Source organism: Lepisosteus oculatus, chromosome 23 (genome assembly GCF_040954835.1).
Source record: "Lepisosteus oculatus isolate fLepOcu1 chromosome 23, fLepOcu1.hap2, whole genome shotgun sequence".
Taxonomy (NCBI): Eukaryota; Metazoa; Chordata; class Actinopteri; order Semionotiformes; family Lepisosteidae; genus Lepisosteus; species Lepisosteus oculatus.
In genome coordinates this window covers 8,563,473-8,581,681 of record NC_090718.1, presented here as the reverse complement: position 1 = coordinate 8,581,681, position 18,209 = coordinate 8,563,473, and the positions used below count along the sequence as shown (strand labels likewise).

General features: G+C 39.8%; 1 protein-coding gene across 4 annotated transcripts in view; it reads left to right on the top strand.

The window, feature by feature from the left end:
* cadm1a (cell adhesion molecule 1a) overlaps window positions 1-18,209 on the top strand; it is a 317,702-nt gene that overhangs the window by 275,951 nt on the left and 23,542 nt on the right. For 2 of the 4 annotated variants that reach the window (XM_069182597.1, XM_069182599.1), the window contains one exon: window positions 5,157-5,189. The exons of the other annotated variants lie outside the window; for them this stretch is intronic. In XM_069182597.1, coding sequence (XP_069038698.1) covers window positions 5,157-5,189 — 33 coding nt within the window. The remainder of the gene's footprint in view (window positions 1-5,156; window positions 5,190-18,209) is intronic. 4 annotated transcript variants of the gene reach the window in all.

Below are 18,209 nucleotides of genomic sequence, written 5' to 3'. Positions count from 1 at the left end.
ATACTCTTGATGAGATACTGATGCAGGCAGGCTTAGCAGGACAGTTCTCTTTAAGGTTTGGATGGTATTTCGATGACTTGAAAAAGAACCCGAGAGGCTTTAAAAAAACAATTATCACTGACACTTTCTCCCCACCACAGTGTCTCTTGATGATCTCATGTTCATGCTGACCTGGGGCCTGTGCAGAAGAGAAGGGATTGGGTTGGGGAATCGTGTTTGCTCATCTGATGACATATTGACCAACTTGTGCAAATCCCACAACTTAGTGATGGAGTTAGCTCAAGAAACCGGGTACTTGATGATGATTTAAGCTCATTCATTTTGCATTTAATTTCCAGGATGGATCAATTAGCTTCTATTATCATGGTTTGCCCTTAGTAAGCAAGAAATCCCACCTTCCGGGGGTTCCTGCTGCTTTAAAGTTGCCTTATCCCGCTTGTGATCTGTAGCAATAGGCAGTAATCTGCAGCCGGGTGACTTGCATTCATCCCATGTGAAGTGCACTGCGTTTGAAATAAGAAAATGTCAAACAATCATTTGAAGATTATTTTCACTGATCCAGGTGCCCTGTTCAGTATAATGGACACAGCCAAGGGGTTTTTATTAATGCTCAAGGTGAAAGAAAAAAAAATTCAGAGAAAACAAAAAAAGAGACATACAGTCTGAAGGCAGAAATCAAAGGACTTTGGGCTGTAGTCCTGACCAACCAGTCTGGCACTCTGCGTGTTTGATGAAATGTCCCTTTGAGATAAAACTAAAAGGCAAGCCTAATTACAAGAAGTTTATCCTTTGTACAATAATTGTTAATTTTTTTCATGTGTTGCTAGGATATTGAGCATAGTGGGGAGCTAAATGATACAATTAAGTGATTTTGATTTATTATTCAAAAACAGTTTTTTGTGTAATATTTAAGAAGTTGGAATAATTCACGTTTGATAAATCTCGGTTACTTTCAAAGATATGTCTGCGCCTTTGTTAATTATTACAAATTACAAAGGTCTGCATTTTAAAAAAAAGGCGCTCATTGTTACTCTTTGATTTAAACAATGAAGCCAACAGGGACACATCACTGCCTTTCATTTAGATTTCTGAAGTTTAGAAGGAAGTTAATTGCAATTCATTTAGAGGTTTTGTGTGTGGTAATAATTTCAAGATAGGAAAACAGTTTCAAAGCAAGACGCTTGGCAAAGCTCTTTCCTGTTTCCCTTTCGGATTCTGACAGTTAATCCCAGGTCAGCAGGGAACTCTTCAATGTGGGGGCCCTCCAGTAAGCACAAGGAGGACATCCTAGGTAGTGAACTGATTGTCTCTGGGGTGAGCGAAAAACAAAAGCAAAGGCGCTTGATTTTTAAACCTTAAAGGTTTCAGGTGTTCAGAAGCCAGTGCAGTTTGTGTGGCAGTTCCATGATCCCCGTACTTCTGCGATGGGTGACTCTGGCACGTCGCACCAGAGGGCAGGCGGAGGGGCTGCTCTGCTGGTGTCCTCTCACAGGTCCAGCACTGTTTAATTGCACCCAGTTACAGAATGTGGGCTTTCCTCTCTCCAGCAAAGAACTTCGAAGAGACTTGAAAGAGAGAGAGAGACTGAGAGAAGCACTAAAGAGAAAAGAGATTGTATTTCTCCACTGATTTCCAGCCCTACAGCAAGGCAGAGGCAGTGTTAAAGAAAGCTGCCATGGAGGGGTGAATTTGTAGAAGAAATGTCTATTGCCATAGGGAATGGAAGGAAAATTCCTCCCTGATTAACAGGTCAAGCAGTTTCTTACACAACAATCAGGTGAATAATCTTGAATTGTCTGCAATAGGGATAAATGGAAATTTTCAGATTGCTAGAATATCCCATTTATAATCACAAGAAGCATTCTAACTGCAGCACCTTTTAAACGCGTTACCTTGCAGTTGTATATTTGTATAAGTGTGTACCCTTTTCTAAAATTGACATCAAACTAAGGGGAACACCTGGGTTATGGCCCTTTTTGCCCAATGTTGTTTTTTTAATTCAAATCATTTTTTTGACCTTCCTACTGCAGTACCCTAGGCTTTCTTCTGAGATTATTTCAAAAATATGTTTATGTGGATTCGCTTGTATGGTCTCTGCGTGGAGCTCCCGAATTCAGGCTCAGTGAGCTCTGTGATCCAGGCTTCCTGGTTTTGTAACCATAGGCACCACATTTTCAAATTAATACAAAATTTATGCAATTCATTAGGTTACGTAAATAGTAAGAATACTTTAAGGGGGTTGTCTTCCTTCCCATTGCACTCCTGCTAGCCATCATTTTTTGTTACTCTCAAATTCAGTGCAGAATGTGGAATACAGATCCCGTTAGGTTCCCTTAATGGGTAGTGGCAATCTTGCGTGCACAAAGGCAACCAGTTAATGAAATGAATCATAATTAACTAACAGTCTTATAGGTTGACAAAAGAGTTCAGGACAAGACATAATAATTAACATTGTGCATCCTACAGTAAGCTCACAAATTAGACTTGTGCAGAGTAAAAATGCCTTCATCCCTGGTTGAACAGTAATATGATCAAATATTGGGGGTGCTTGTCGACAACCAAGGGTCTCCTGACTCCCAGCAACACAGTCGCACTTGTGACTCCTAGCGCACTTGTATGCTAGTGGTACTGTTGGCCAGGGATACGTCGTCTACTCTCCTGCATGGGGCTTCATAGCTTGTAACATGTTGAAAGATGAAGGTTTCAGAGGTGGGAAGTTGGGAAGAATCGGCCCACACTTCTTCATTCTCCATCATGGGTGATTACTGGGCTTATAACCGTTCACCAAGACAGCCTGAACGCACAGCTGGCTGTTCACGATTGGGTGAGCTTGTAAGAAAAACCCAGTTTTAAAAAAAGAAACAAAAATATCTTGTCTGCATATTTAGCATATAAAAAAACACACATTTCGGTTGTGGAGCCTTCTTCGGGTGTCTCTTTTTCTTAGCATTACAGCATAGAATGAACTTCAACCTGATCGTTATCATAATGCATGTTTGTACTGGGTTTTTAACAAAAGATGAGGTATTGTAAATGCTTTTACTAATTCTGTAACCAACAAGGTCAGGATATTCGTTCAGTCATTGTCATTGTAAAATTGCTATGATGTGGTTGTTCATGTACAGTATACTTACTGCACAGTTTTGTTTTCCTTTTCCTAGTTCTTTAAAACATTAAAAAGCCATGGTGGACTGTGAATAGCACTGACTGAAAAGCACACATTTCCTTGAGCACAGGCAGAGGAGCTTACAAAACCCCCAGGACTCAAAATATGTCTGAGTGTTTTTACAAGACTCCGTCCTCTATCGGTAGGAGCAGTGCAAAGCAGATGAGGTATCACAAAGTTCCAAAACCGATTGCGATTCGAAATGAAAGAAAAAATCTCCAAAATACAGCCGACTTCATTGTTCTTGTCTGGCCAAAAAGAAAGAAGAGATGTATGTGCGATTTGGTATCTAGGTTTCAAAATCTGGCTGGGCTTTGTTTCTGACTGAGTATAACGCATTATGGACAGATAAAAAGGTTAAGGAAAAAATAAATAAAAATAAACGCCTCCCAAACTATGTAGTATATGTTTACTGATGTGTTAGAGCCCTGCGTCTTGTGCCCCTAGGTATAGTAAAGGGAAGTCACCTCATATATCTGGTTGACAACCATCATTCATGTCTGTATTTCCTACAGTGGTGGAAGCACTGCTGGGTCAATGACACTCTAAAGACATGGTCTGCCATCATTTTAACTGCAGAAGCAGTGCTATAATTTTGATTTAAGCCTTGTTTCTACCTTAAAAGAAATTGCCATCCCCCATTCGGTAACCTTGAAAAGCAGCTCAAAATGTGATGTAACTGGTTAACCTTTCAGCTGCTGTGAGCTGATCCACATCCCATTGCTGGGAGGGTTTAGAATTAGCCAATGTTATAACTGTTTCTCAAAAAAAAAAAAACTCAATAGTTCATCCAGACAGGAGTTTCTAGACAGTGCTATTTTACCAGGTTTTGTCATTTTCCAAAAGCAGCCTTTACAGCTAATTAAATCTATATTAATATACCCCCTAGAGGACTGCATTACTCAAAGAGTTGAAATACAGTCCGTGTTTTGTAGCTCTTTATTTTTTAATTGGAGTTGGTCATTTAGAGCCTTCTGTTCCTCAAGCTTCTCATCCAGCAATACATCAAATTAGCACTTACTTGCTCATGTAACAAATTATTTTGTACAAATTATTTTTGTATCGTAGCCCCTGTGAATATCATTTCAAGTATATAAAGTACTTGACTGGAGATCCGTTTTTAGGATTACTTTGTTTTTGCCCAGCCAATATGACAGCTTGTTTTTGGTGCGGGTCTGCTGTATGCATTTTTCACTCCACAAAAATATGATACGTTTTCTCGTTATGGTGCTGAAGTAATCCTTGATGTTTTATGCATGAGCGCTTTAAAGAAAATGAATGATATGAGGTAGAGGAGGAAACCTCGGGTCCACGATAGACATGAGGTCTTCTTGTTTTGATTTCTTGGGCTTATTTAAGTTATGATTTACACAAAAATTTGAATCCTGCATTTTTAGACCTGCAGGGAAGCATTTAGTCCTTTTAACAAAAATGATTAGATCCACCAAGAAGAATGCAGGTAATCATCAATTCGGGAGTAGCAGAATCATAACTGCCCCCACCCCCCACTTAATACTTAAGTAATACTTTGAAACTAGACAGATATACTAAACAGAATTACATAAATGGAAGCTCCGTGATTATTCACACAATGACACGGCAGGTGAAATTTAATTCCTAGAACTGTAAAGAGGGAAATGGACAGGAGCCGAAGTGTCCAGTGTCCAGCTAGGGAGAGGTCAGTTAAGATTGCCCCAACCCTGCAGCAGTCACCCCTGTGTGGCGAAAATGTGTGAGTCTGTGCTATTCTCGTCACAAAGGCAGCTCTGTTGCTGCCTTCTTGTTATTGTTGCAGTGGTTGCTGTTATGATTGTAATTGCTTTTTTTTATTTTCTGAACTTGTTGTCTTTCTCATGCAGATGGTCTCTCAAATGCCTGCCTCTCACATCTTATATCTGTTCCATTTTTTGTTTCCATTCTCCCTTTTTTTGCATGCTGTTCCTCCTGTTTCCTTCCTTCCTCCAAACCTCTTCTCCCTGTGTGTGTTCAGACACCGCGCTGACTACAGAACCTGCAGCTCACGGTTGGTATCACCCCCTGATTTCTACTTCTAGCCACGCAGCTCTAGCAGAATAGACCAGCAGATTAAAAACAGAAATGCTTTGCCGTTTGTTTTTACTGTGGGAAGCCGATATGGTTAAAAACAAGAAACGTACACACTTATTTTCCTTCCCACAGCTGTCCTTTCAACAACTGAGATGTTAATTGAAAAGTTTCCACTCTTAACTACTAACACAGCTAGAAGAAGGGCACTAACTTTTGGGCAGTGTCTTCTGCAAAAAAGTTATTCTCTGTTGTGAGATGCGTTCCTAAAAGGACTTCTAAATTGCAAAGATCAAGATGATCTTTTTACTGAAGAAAAAGAAATGCTATAAGGTTTAACTTATAGGGTTTGATTACTGTTCATTTAGGTTCACTGAATATGATGTTTGGATGTTTGCTAGCCAGTGCTCGTCATTAATCCAGTGCATACCTGTAACCTGAAGTAATGAAGCAGGCTGTAATCATAGCCGATCACTTGCACATCGGCTATGCTTTGAAAACATCCTGCATCAGACGAATACATTTAAAATTAATTAAAAGGATTTATGCTCACCACTCACTAAAACTTTGATTGTGTTTGCTGGCATTTCAGTGTCGCAATAAATACTGTGCCATAACGGTAACCTCCACCTGGTTCAGTAACGTCAGGCTTTGATTTATGACATTGTATTCATGTAAACCATTGAGAAATCTGTTGAAATTACCTACATTTGTTATTTGAATATCAAATAGAACTCAAAAGAAGAGTACATAAGATAAAGATGGAGATAAATTGACTCACACAATGCAGTGCAATTTGCTTAAACTTCATATCCTAGGAATTGCATATTCTATTGTGTTGTACTTCTAAATGTCAACCTTTATTACATTATCAGGCTGATTATATTTTAATAAATTTTTGATCAGCTATCAGAAAGCCGTGTTTGCTATGAGATTATGGTTTTACCTTTCAAATTATAATTACCAGGCACAAAAATAAATCCAGTAAATCTTTGCTCACACATCATAATTCTTTTCAATTAGATGCTCTGTACAAACATGCAGCGCTTGATTAAATCTACACAAGGGCACTTTAATAACACTGCTTCAAAAACTCCAAATTTTAAATTGTAACAAAATCTCAAGTCTATCTTATTGCTTGTACTTCTCTGTTACAGTTTAAACAAAGCTCTATGATGTACATACAAAAGCTTTTCCCCTTGGAAAATGGAATAATGTTAAGCTTTTGAAATAACAGAAGTCTTTTAAGAAATGAATAGAAAAGAAAAACTTTAATTTGATGCATTCTCATTACTGATTACATTTGAAAAATTCTTAAATTATCCAAGAATTTAACTGTGGATTCCGAACAATTTGGAAATTCAATACAACACTCACAATTTGCCAGATATTAGCATTAAATTCTACTGCATTCCGTAAAGAGAGTTGTTTGTTTTTATCATTCCGATTTGTTTTACAAAAGCTCATTATCTGCATTGAATGTGACTGAAACTACAAAAGCATGACATTAAAATGTTTGTGTTCTATTTACAATATACATCCTAGTTTTTTTCTGTGTTATTTAACTATGAGGTATTTGAAAACTTTATGTAACCTCTGATATTTGTCTAACAAGTATGGAAACATCATCTGACATGCACTGCAGGGTAGACCAGGAGCAAATAACTGTCCTGATAAATATAATTATCCTTAAGTGGTTTTTGTATATCCGACTGCTTGGGTATCACAAGTGTTTTGTTTGTGCTGCTGTGGATAATGAATCCATATGATGTTTTGCCAGGCTTTATGCATTGATATTTTAGGAGCTCTTCCCCAGCACTGATCTCTTTAACTGCTGTGTGTAAACTAGAATTGAGGCAGGATTCTTAGAACAAGTACAGAATTAATTTGAGGAAGAACAAGATGTTTGATCAAAGCAAGAAGCGTACAGAATACTGTACATTGCTGCATTAGTTGTTTGTGTGTGTGGTTTCAGTAAAAAAGATTGTTTAAATAATTCAGACAACTCATGTTTGACAGGGCTTTCACTCTCTTTTAATAGATGTGATGTTGGGCTCATTATTACCCCAGTAACAAAGTTCTGCTGCTTGAACTCTACAGACACAGCAGGCCTTGCCACATGGAGTCATAGATCAAAAATCATATTGCTGGCATTTCTGTCAAAGCTTACAGAAAGTTTGCACATTTTTTTTCTCTCTCCCTAATCAGTTTATTTCAAGGGAAGCATTAAGCGTTGTTTTTTGTGTTAAGTCACAGCATTTTCTCAACTACATTCTGGGGAGGAGGATCATGATTTGAAGCCAAGTGTTTCTGAGTGTACCTGATTTTCATACACCCCCTTTAGAGCACAGTCTCTGCTCCCTACGCGCTGTAAGTTTTAATAGTATTTTTGGGCAATTATGAAAACTGGGGCTGAGGCCGCACAAGTCCTGGTGTCCGTAAGCTATTTCACCTCGGCGGCTTTTCCCTGTGTAAACCTAACACTGACACTGTGCTTTTCCCTTTTAACCTGAATCTTATGAAAGAGCTAACCTGCTTTCACCTTTCAAACATTAAACACGGGGAAAGTTAACCTGCTTCCCCTCTATAAGCCACTGGAGTGCCAACCTTTTCCCTGCAACCCTGTTGGGAAGTCCAACCATAAGCTTGAACTAGCCTGACACCGTGACTAGGCGATTAGACATTAAGAACCGTGGGCTGAACCTCTTTATGGAGAGTGTGATTGAACACAGACACGGAAGATCTTATTACAACCGTGCCATGTCAATGCCTGAGCTTTTTCCTCTCTCTGATTGGTCTGTAAGCCACACACCTACAGTGCATACTGCCACAGATGGCTCAGACATGGTTGCTCTGGTACACCGACTTAGATTGAGTGTACTGTATATCCAACATCCGTGTGGTTAAAGACAGGTAATTAAAGCGGCTAATTTAGAATGAAAAGTGTCCGTATGTAGTGCAGATTGTGTGTAAGCAGTCCCAGAGGACTGCTGTTTCTAGATTGAAAAACATTTTCATGAAAATGTTTTTTGCCACAATTTAATGTTGTACTTTAGTGTGCTTATTTGAAATTAGAATAAGAGATGAGGTGTAAATCTGGCACAGCTACTTCAGTTTAAGGCTCAGGTGAGAGGCAACAGTTTAAATTATTTGACGGATACCAGGGACAGGTGTGTTTTTCTAAATTATATTTTAAATTATAGTGGCAGTGTATCGCAGTGGTTATCATCGCTACCTTGCAGCAAGGGGGCTCTGAGTTTATTTCCGGCTCCATTTTCCTCCCACAGTCCCATGACAAGCTGGTAGGTTGTTTGGCTTCTAGAAACAAATCGCTCCCGTACGTGCATGTCTGTTTTTGGCTCCAGCTCCCCTGCGACCTTTCGTTAGAAAATACATTTAGAAAATGGGTGGATTCATTTTTTTCATTAATTAATTTAAAGAATGATTTTTTGATATTTAGTAATAGTGTCTGGATGGAATTGATAATAGCTGTCAGTTTGTTTAAGCTCTAACAGACTATGTATTCTATATTTTTATATATAAGATTATATATATATTCTTTGTATTATTCTTGTACTATATACAGTAAATCATCATGTTTAAAGCCTCCTTTTGTGTGCCAGAGTACATCCCAGTGCGCTCAGAGTGCAAAGAAACTTGTTGATTTGCATTCCTTGGAAGATGCACCATTGTAATTGTTTCCATTTGTCATTTCTTTGGTTCAGAAAGTTGCTGGCAGTTGCAAGTTAGAGATGTTAAAAGGGACTTGACTGATGAGTGTTATTTTTTTAGAAAAAAAACAACTGACAAATTGACTTTTAAAAGTAAATTAATCCCTGAAGAACGACTGCATGAGATGAGCTTTCTTTCAGTGATGTCGGCCTTTTTTCTTTTAGTGTAAGAATTGTAATGTGAACTGTCTCCAAGGTGATACTTTGGCCATGGCAGAGTGTTTCTCCTAGAATGTTCTTTTGTTCCAAACCGTGACCGTTTCTCTGCTTTAGTCGCCATCTCGTCCAGTCCATGTGCCAGCACAGAAACCTGAAAAGGGGGCAGAAGTGCACTGGCGCTGACACTGAAGGCCTTTGCTGGACAGTTAGTGGATGGGCGTGATAGGAAATAACCCAACGAGCTCAGTGGTTTGGCTCACGAGCTACCCAAGTAGTGACTGGCAGAGGAGCAAAATGATTCTGGAGGGATGAATAATTTCAGGAGTGTTTTCCAATGGCGTTTATACTGCATGCCTGGGGAAAGAAAAGACACTACAGCAGTATCTGAATGCCATGATAATCTTATCTCCTCTTTACGCAGCTTTTACGTAGCTTGCTTCAATGAGTGTGTTTCCCTTGCTTTGCTGCAGGCCCGTGTTTCTGAGAAAAAGCCAGGTTTGAAGTGACCAAGCAAGACACTAAAAAAACACATTTCATTCACATTTCATTCTTATCATGCTCACAGGGCAGTAAGTGCAGGGGATGGAGAGAGATGCCTGGTGGTTTTATACACTCTGTCTCTCTAAAAGAGTGTTACAGTATCTGTATTTTCTGAGACCACTAGATTCCGGTATTATATATTTAGGTTGTTGCACTGTTCTTTAAAGCTTTTCCCTTAGTTTATTTTAAAGAATATTTTACAGTATTTTAAAATATTGCACAGTATTTCAAAATAACCTTGTTGGTGTTTAAGATAAATTGTCAAACCAGAGTAATACAGAGTAAATAATGTCACAAAAGCCAAAGGAGTTAATGCTTCTGGGGAAAATGTTTCATGGCATCAGGGCCTAGCAAAGGTTCAGGAGATAAAATCAACCTCTGCACTCAATCCCAAACTTGTAAGCGTGGGCGCTTTCTTCTGTGTACCTTTCTGATTTGTATCTTTTCATCTTCAGGTATTTCCTGTCGAACTTCAAATAGAAGGGCAGTGCACAACAACTACTAAAATGATCCAAGAAAAATGTAACAGTGCTTCAAACAAAACTGCACAAGAGACTACTAGAGCAACACATCCAGGGATAGACTACAGGGACGTACATCTGGAGGCTCTCAGCAGTGATGTGTGAGACAAGCTGGGATCAAATTAAAACTTCAAACCACTCGCCAATTGCAAATGACCCCAGTACTTGACAGCAGTGTTTTATTTGCCAGAGACTTCTTTCTGCTACTTAATGGCAATCTGCCAATAAATACAGAGTTCGTGGTTTGCTTTTGTTGGGTTTGCAGGAGTTTTAATTTGATCCCAGCCTAAGTTTTCACACACCACTGATTAGAGATTTCACTTCTAATTCTCTGCAGTTTCACCCTGTATTAGTTGCTGTGTTTTGCTTTTGTGTAAAGTTTTTCTACTGTACATGTTTTCTTGGAGTGTGTTAGTAGTCCTTGTTCTCTGCACTTTTTATTTGAAGTCACATTTTCTCAGTTAAGCTTTAATTATGTTGGTTTTATAAGCAGAGTTTTTCCAAGGAGGCATAAAGACTACCTGTGGGGCACAGGTGAAGTACATATGCTGCAATAATTAATTCCAGACTCAGATCCAATTAAAGAACATTGCATATTAGCTGGGAGCTACACTGAGAGTCCCCAGACTGCACTTTCTACACCCCCAGCCACCTCCTGCATTGCCTGCTGGTAAGTTTAACAGGGCGAGACAACTTGATCTCACAGTCCTGGAGAGACTGAATCAATCTTGATAGTGTCTGCTACCCAACAGCCTACTGCAGCTCGAAAGGCTTGGAGACGAGTCCGCCGCTTGGGTTAGTAATCAGTTCCATCACTTGGATAACCATATTCCCAACTGCTGTTACCACAGCTCTTTTGTCTTTAGCGCCTGCTATACTGGCTTCATCCCTGGGTTTCGTCTGTGTGTTTCTTCCTCCTTTTTGGTATGTGTTTGCTGCAGGCTACACACTGCTGTCTGGAGCTTCTCAAATGCTGGCAAGGGACAGCACAACAGAAGCTCTTTTTAATAGAACCCATTTATCTCTCTTTTAGAGCAGAGTTTACTACGTTTTTGGCTTTGGCTTTTGCTTTCTAGCTTTTATTTTTTTTTGTTTCCCCTGGCTTTTGCTTCCCTGCTTTTATTCTGTCCCCCGCCCTCCCCCCTCTGGTGTTGCTTATTTTCCCTTGCACGTTAGTTGATTCACTCCCCTGTTTCCCCTGCCTTTTCATCCCCGCTCGCTCGCTCCTATTTCCATTTTTCTTTCTCCCTGTAAATGCCAGTTCCTCGTTTCCAACGGCTAATCTGGTTCTACCCCCTTAATGACTGTGCATGACAATACAAAGCTTGGGCGCCTCGCTGACATTTTCATCACACACAGCGCTACCATGTGGCCTTATAAGTAGAATAACCCCACCACTTTTGCCAACACTCTCCCCCCCCCAAATCTCAAAACAAAAGGCGAAACAGAGGGGAGGGGGGAATACTTTTCCGGTTTGATTATGTTGCTGGATAATTGGACCTTGCAAATATGTAAACATTGGAGTTGGTTAATGGTTTACGGTGTATTAGCTGCGATTAAAAAGAACAAATGGAGAGCGCATCAGGGAGCAAGTGTAATGTACTGTGCACGGAGACAGAGATACCCAAAGCTTGCTCCTCTGTGAATAGTCTCATTCATTAGCTGCTGCTTTCTAATGGCACTTTTAAATATTTAACGTTAAGGGCAGGGAGCAGTTCAGGCTTCCTATAGCCTGATCCATGCTAGAATAGCTGCTCTCTCCACTGCTGATGACTGTAAAGCCTTGGGGATCTGGTACCCTACGTACAGTAGCAGCTGAAGCAGTAACCATGCTGTGGCTGCAAGAGAAGGCAACTCGAGAATTCCAGCAGATGTTGTTGTTTTGTGTTTTCCTGTAGTCTTGTCAGGTGAGAACTGCATCGAGCACTGGTAGCGGAGTTCCGCCTACATATTTTCATTTCATCTAAAGGGAACCTGTTTATATATTTGTTGCTGTTTTGTTTCAAAGCAGTTTGTTTTACCTAGCTTCTCATTGCCTCCCTGACTTATCTTCCTCCTCCTCTTGACAAGGCAGACCTATTCCCCGAGCTCACACCCTTTTGTCTGCCCTGAATTCCACTGGCGAAATATTTTGCAAAGGCCGATCGGTTTTATTTTGACGGAGAACCTGTTTCTTGTTTCTAAGAATGTGTATAAACCTGTGCCGAAACTGTTAGGAGAAAAAAACTTTCAGTCCAAAACTTTCAGGGTTTTTTTTCAGTCAAATTAAGAATGACATTAAAGTCAATGTTGTGTGCCGCAGTCCCTTTGCTGTTCAGCAGCAAATGAGCTGAATAGAAACTTTTTAAAGCATTTGTTGCAGGTGTGTTACAGAGCCATTGCTTTCAGAGAGGTGATGGATCTGGAAAAAAATCCATCTGAGGTACATTGCCCTTATTTGATTGTCAGTGAATGGTTTAATTTTCTCCTCTGGGTTTTGACACAGCACTGTGGTAGATTGTAAACAGTTCACAGGATAACAAAGGGGCTTCCAGAATACTTACAGTAACACACAGCAAAGCTGTTAAAATTCAGCTCCCTGGCTCAAATACAGTCTTGTTCATTATGAAACATCTGCACATCAGTCTTGTCACTCTTTGGAGACAAGCAATGTCAGTACTAGAAAAGAATTCTTCCACACACTACATGTTGCATAATCTCACTCTCAATTTCTAATTGAGCTGCAGTTTTGGTGTTTGAGAAGTACAGATGACACATTTTTAAAGAAACGTCACGTTACAGGTTAACGATCACTCTAATTAGTAGTAGATGGATGCTTAATTCATGGCAGCACTGCACAAAGTATATGCTGTTCCTGTTAAGCCAACATCCCATATTATGAAAATGAAAAACAGCTGTCAGAAAATAGCATTTAGGCGTCTCCTCACCCACTGTTATTTTTGTGACCAGTTGTTGTTTTTGAATGCTTCTCAATTGAGTAGTAAACACTGCAGACTGTAGCAGATCCTCTGAGAGATTATATTTTATGTGTCAGAGCAGTATACTGTTATCCCTGTCCCTGTTTGCCCATTTGTATGTGGTGTCCTGTTGTTAATCAATATGGGATACATATGGTTGCAAGCAAGGGTCTCATTGATGCATTATTATGCATTATTTTTTAATGTTGTGGTCTAAATTGTTATCTTATTGCATAGATTGGATTAATACAGGATATATATGATTGGAGCACTGCTGCCTCACAGTGCTGGGGCCCAGGGTTCAATTCCGGACCTGGGGTACTATCTGCATGGAGCTTGAATGTTCTCCCCATATTTGCTCGGGTTTCCTTTGGGTGCTCTGGTTTCCTCCCACAGCCCGAAGGCATGCTGGTAGGTTAATTGTCTTCTGGGAGAGTGGACCCTGCTGGGACTGTGTCGGTGTGTGTGTCTGTCTGTCCCGCGGTGGACAGTTGTCCCGTCCAGGGTGTCCCCTGCCCTGCGCACGTTGTTTGCTGGGTTAGCCTCCGGCTCCCCCACAACTCTGGATTGGAAGAAGTGGTTAGAAAATGGTTGGGTGGGTTATTTGTTTACATCATCTGTTTGCATATCAAATTGGCATCTTAATTAGTCATTTTAAACATATGGGCCTGTATTCCCCATTAACAAGTAATGCCCCGTAGGGAGGTACGCTTGTCTTTATTGTAAAACCCCTCCCTTGGTCACATAAGACTCGGCATATGCAGATTTGAATGTACGTTTCTCCCATATATACAGTATGTCCCATAATGTCATTTTTGAGTTACCGAAACATTACAGTTTGTAAGTTTATTGTATGTTATGAGCACGTAGTGCAGTTTGTTCCTTCTGCAGATGAAGAGTGGCAAAAGCACAATGCAGTTACCACCAGCATCCACCAGGACTCCATTTTCCACTCAGTCTCGCTTTGTTCTTGTGCACAGACAGTATATCCTCAGAGCATCATCTCTCCCTCCAACGCCATGTTTATTATTTACTGTCTATTTCCTACTTGGGTGTTATATTTGGTGTTTAGGTATTCTAAATGTGGCATTTTAAGACTTATTTTCATTACGTTTTTTTAATTATTAAACCCCATGAATGGTAATTATCTACAGTACGTATGTTCACGCAACAGCTGGAAAAGGATTGCTTCCAGGATAAGTATAACTCAGACATGCAGAACAGAACACGTCAGGTAATGGATATACAGTATATATTAAATTACTTCAAGAAGCATATATGTATATGTATATATGTTTTTTATATCATTTTTATTTCTTTTAATATAGTACATTGATTGAAGTGGAAAAACAAGGGCAACTTTCAAGAGTGTTACAGCAATCATTGTGACACCTATTAATTCACTTAAATTAACTCATCTGATTGAGTGTCAGCCGGTGATAAACTTCTGTAAAAACATTTTTTTTCTACAAATATGTTGTTTTTTTTTCTGATATGCACTAATGATGGTTCAGCAAACCAAACAGGAGAGTCTGCGATGTACACTGAAGAGGAGAGCCCTTGTACTTAGTAGCAAATTCAATGAAATTTCCACATGGAATACCGTGTAATGCCATGTATTTCTCACATTTTTTCGTGGTAATCCATCACAAAGCGATTTACGGTCCTTGTGCTGACAACTTGCCCCCACAAGAGTATTAGAGGCACTTCAGTGTGCCATTCTTGATGCTAGCATGACAAGGTGATGTGAGGTTAAATAAGAAATATGAAGCAGGCATGATTTTTGTTGCTGCTGCTGGTTGGCCAGATTTTGCCTAAATAAGAAGAGGATTAGCCATGATCCCAATGTTTGGTAAATGGGTTTGGGAAGAAGAGGAATGCTCTTGGGAAGGAACAGCTTGATTGTTTCCAAGGTTTGTAAGCTTGCAGGGAGATCTGCAGGTTTTCCTAGTGTTGAAACTGCAGGTCTTCCGTATGGAAAATAAAGTATTTTTGATTTAGTAGTTTTTCCTTTGCAGTATGCGCTGTGCATATATCTAGAGTTGTCTAAAACTAAATACCTTTCCATTTCCATGACACTTGTGTTCCTGTGTAGACCTAATTGTTCACACCCTGTAACCAAAACAGGTTTATTCACTGTTCGCTTAATCTTTTACAAAAACTGCTGTACACCATACTTAGTTGCCAGCGAGATCTCTTTTAGGGTTATATGTCCCAGACTTTTCTGGGAACAGGCAGTTGAGAATTCTAGATACCGGCTTTCACAGTGATATCCAGAGAGTTACAGACAAGCAGATAGTCATGCCTGTGTTGCGAGAAGAGTTGGGAAAAGCACAGTAAGAATGACATTCATGAGCTGTAACCTGTAGATAATTAGTGCCCAGCACACCAGGAACTTGAGCTGGCTGGGATTATATTCAGCAAGGAGAATGAACTGTAGTTTGGCGTGCCAGTTCTCACACTGGACAGGAGGGGGATTGTGATGAGTTTCTGGGGTGGGAAGCAAACACTGACACTAACTACTGATTCAGACATCTCACCTTAAGTTCACACCACACTTGGAAACAACAACTGGATTATAGGGAAGGGGGGAAAAAAGTCAAATGGTGTTAACCGGGAAAACGGTGCTTAATTTGGTTAGCTCACTGTGTGAAGAGGTACTGTAGGACTGAAGTGTTAATAAAGTGTTCATAAAAGAGCACAACAGCTGCCAAAGAAATTACATTAATCCCCTGCTGAAATGACCATCGTGGAGGAGAGCTGCAGTCACGTTCTAATTTAAGACTAAAAGATCTGTAGCATTAAGGAAATAATTAGAAGGGGCTTTTGATTTGTATTTCACAGGAAAGGTATGAATGACGAAACAGGAAAGTTGACAATCTTATGAACTTGATTTATACTGAAAATAATGAAAAAGTACAGGTAAAAGAATGGAAATCTGTATGAATGTCCAATATTTATCAGTGCAAGCAATAGTATATTGATATACCCAAGATCTAAATCCCATAACTGATAGCCAGAACACAGCTACTGTATATACATATGGTATTACTTTTCTATTAATTAATCACACTTTGTTTTAAATTTCAATTTCTTAGATAATTCAGGTGTGGGCATAAAAGATGAGCATGTGGACAACCCAAAAAATTGATTAATTTACTTTTAGTAATCGCTAAGCTTGGAGGTGAAATATTATATTTGTTTGAGGTATCTACATGTAGGACCTGGAACAAATTCATGAAATTGTGTTGACTTTTTTCTGTGCGCCATTTACACGGTAGTTACTGTTTGGGGTATTTGCCGCCTCCTTCAGCAATATTCTCTAAAGAAGGAAGATGCCCATGACGAACTCTTTCTTCTAACCAATTCTAGGTGGGATAGACTGTATAAACAGGGCTTAGATGTGGTTTGCTTGTAAGATAATTTACTGTTTGCACTTACTCTCACAGACGGAATCCCATGGATTCAGTACCATTAAAATATGCATTAAAAAGAGCAATGCTTTGCGAAAAGCAGCTCCTTCATTTGTTGTGTTTGCTCAACAGCTTTCAGTTTTTACCATGACATTTTTGTGCTTATTATCATTTTTGATAAATCTGTTAATCTGTAGCAGTACAGGAGGTACCTACCGAGTTTCAGTTTGGAGGATCAGGCAAGAAAGTGGTGCCTGCACTAATTTGCTTATCTTGGTGCAAGTGAGAAGGATAAGAAGATTGCAAAAGTCTGGATGTTTCTCTATAACAGCTGTGCCTATCTGAAATATTGCAGGAAGCCTAAAAAAATTAAGGAGGCTATTGCACTCTGTGATAAATCATTTTGTGCTTCTATGACACTGCACTGGAGATTTAGCATTTATTTTATGGGTTACTGGATAATCCCCCCTTGGTCCTTCATAGTATATCCTATAGGATATTCTTGTAAGGGCAGTTTTATGTATAGTCATGTTTTGAGGTATTGCATTTTAATAAGTACTCCATTTGCAAAACTATTATGCAAAAATGGATCCCTTATTTATAACTATGTCTCTATGTACTGTAGGAGCACAGTCTCACCAGACCCCAAGTACAGCAGCTCGTAGAGGTTAACAGCCTGGGTCTCTCTCCCTTGCCTGAGCATTAGGGATACTTGGCCCAGTTTTTCCCTCTCTTCAGTACTGTAAATATAGATCTTTGGGAGTCATTTTTAAGCGGAGTAACAACACAGCTTCAGGCACTATATGACAGAAAAAGGTTGGATTGTGTAGGCGGCAATAGAGCTGAAATGATAAGTAGACAGCTGGGAGAACGAGAGGGGCTTTGATGTTAACCCTATTAGTCATTACTCTACTGTTTGTTCGCAGCCATAGATTCATTTGGTTGCTGTAGTTTATTTTCAACGTGCAGTCCAGCCTCCTGTGCCCCACCTTCTCGCCACACCGATCTCCCCGTTTGCTCACCACTCCCGGCTGCTGAAAAGAGATATTCTCCATTCTCCCTACGGCGGTGGCGTGTCGGCAGTCAGGCCTGGAGTCTGTGCTCTCGAAATCAGCATGAGAAACCCCTAGACATGATCTTCATTTTAAAGTCGTTTCGCTTCTCTTTCTCCTGGTTGGTTATACTTGATTAACAAAGGTTCACATAACCCCACTACAATATTTGGTGGCTTTTGACCAGACAAATATTATATCACTGCTGACGGTAAAACACTGGTTTTCTTTTGTGCTTGTTGTGTTGCCTGTTTTCAGAAACATTTTGGAGCAATGATCTGTCCCTTCTGATTTTACCTTATTTTAATGACAAACATATGGATAACATATGTTATCACACAGGGCATCTGCCAAGCACCTAAATGGTGATGCCGGGGATGTTGATAGGACATTAAAAGTGGGAAAATGATGTGTGTAAGGGATCTTTACGGGAGCTAATTTTATCTTGTACGCTTGAATTACTGAGAGTATAATAATCTTGTCTTGTGAGAGGCTGTGCCAGTTGAACATGCACGCTGCCTGTGTGTTTGTTTTTTTCCACATCATAGCATCCCCTTTTTCCTCCCAGACGTCAATACCTTCATACAGCTCCCACAGTGTCTTTTGTTTTCCATTTCCTTTTTTTTC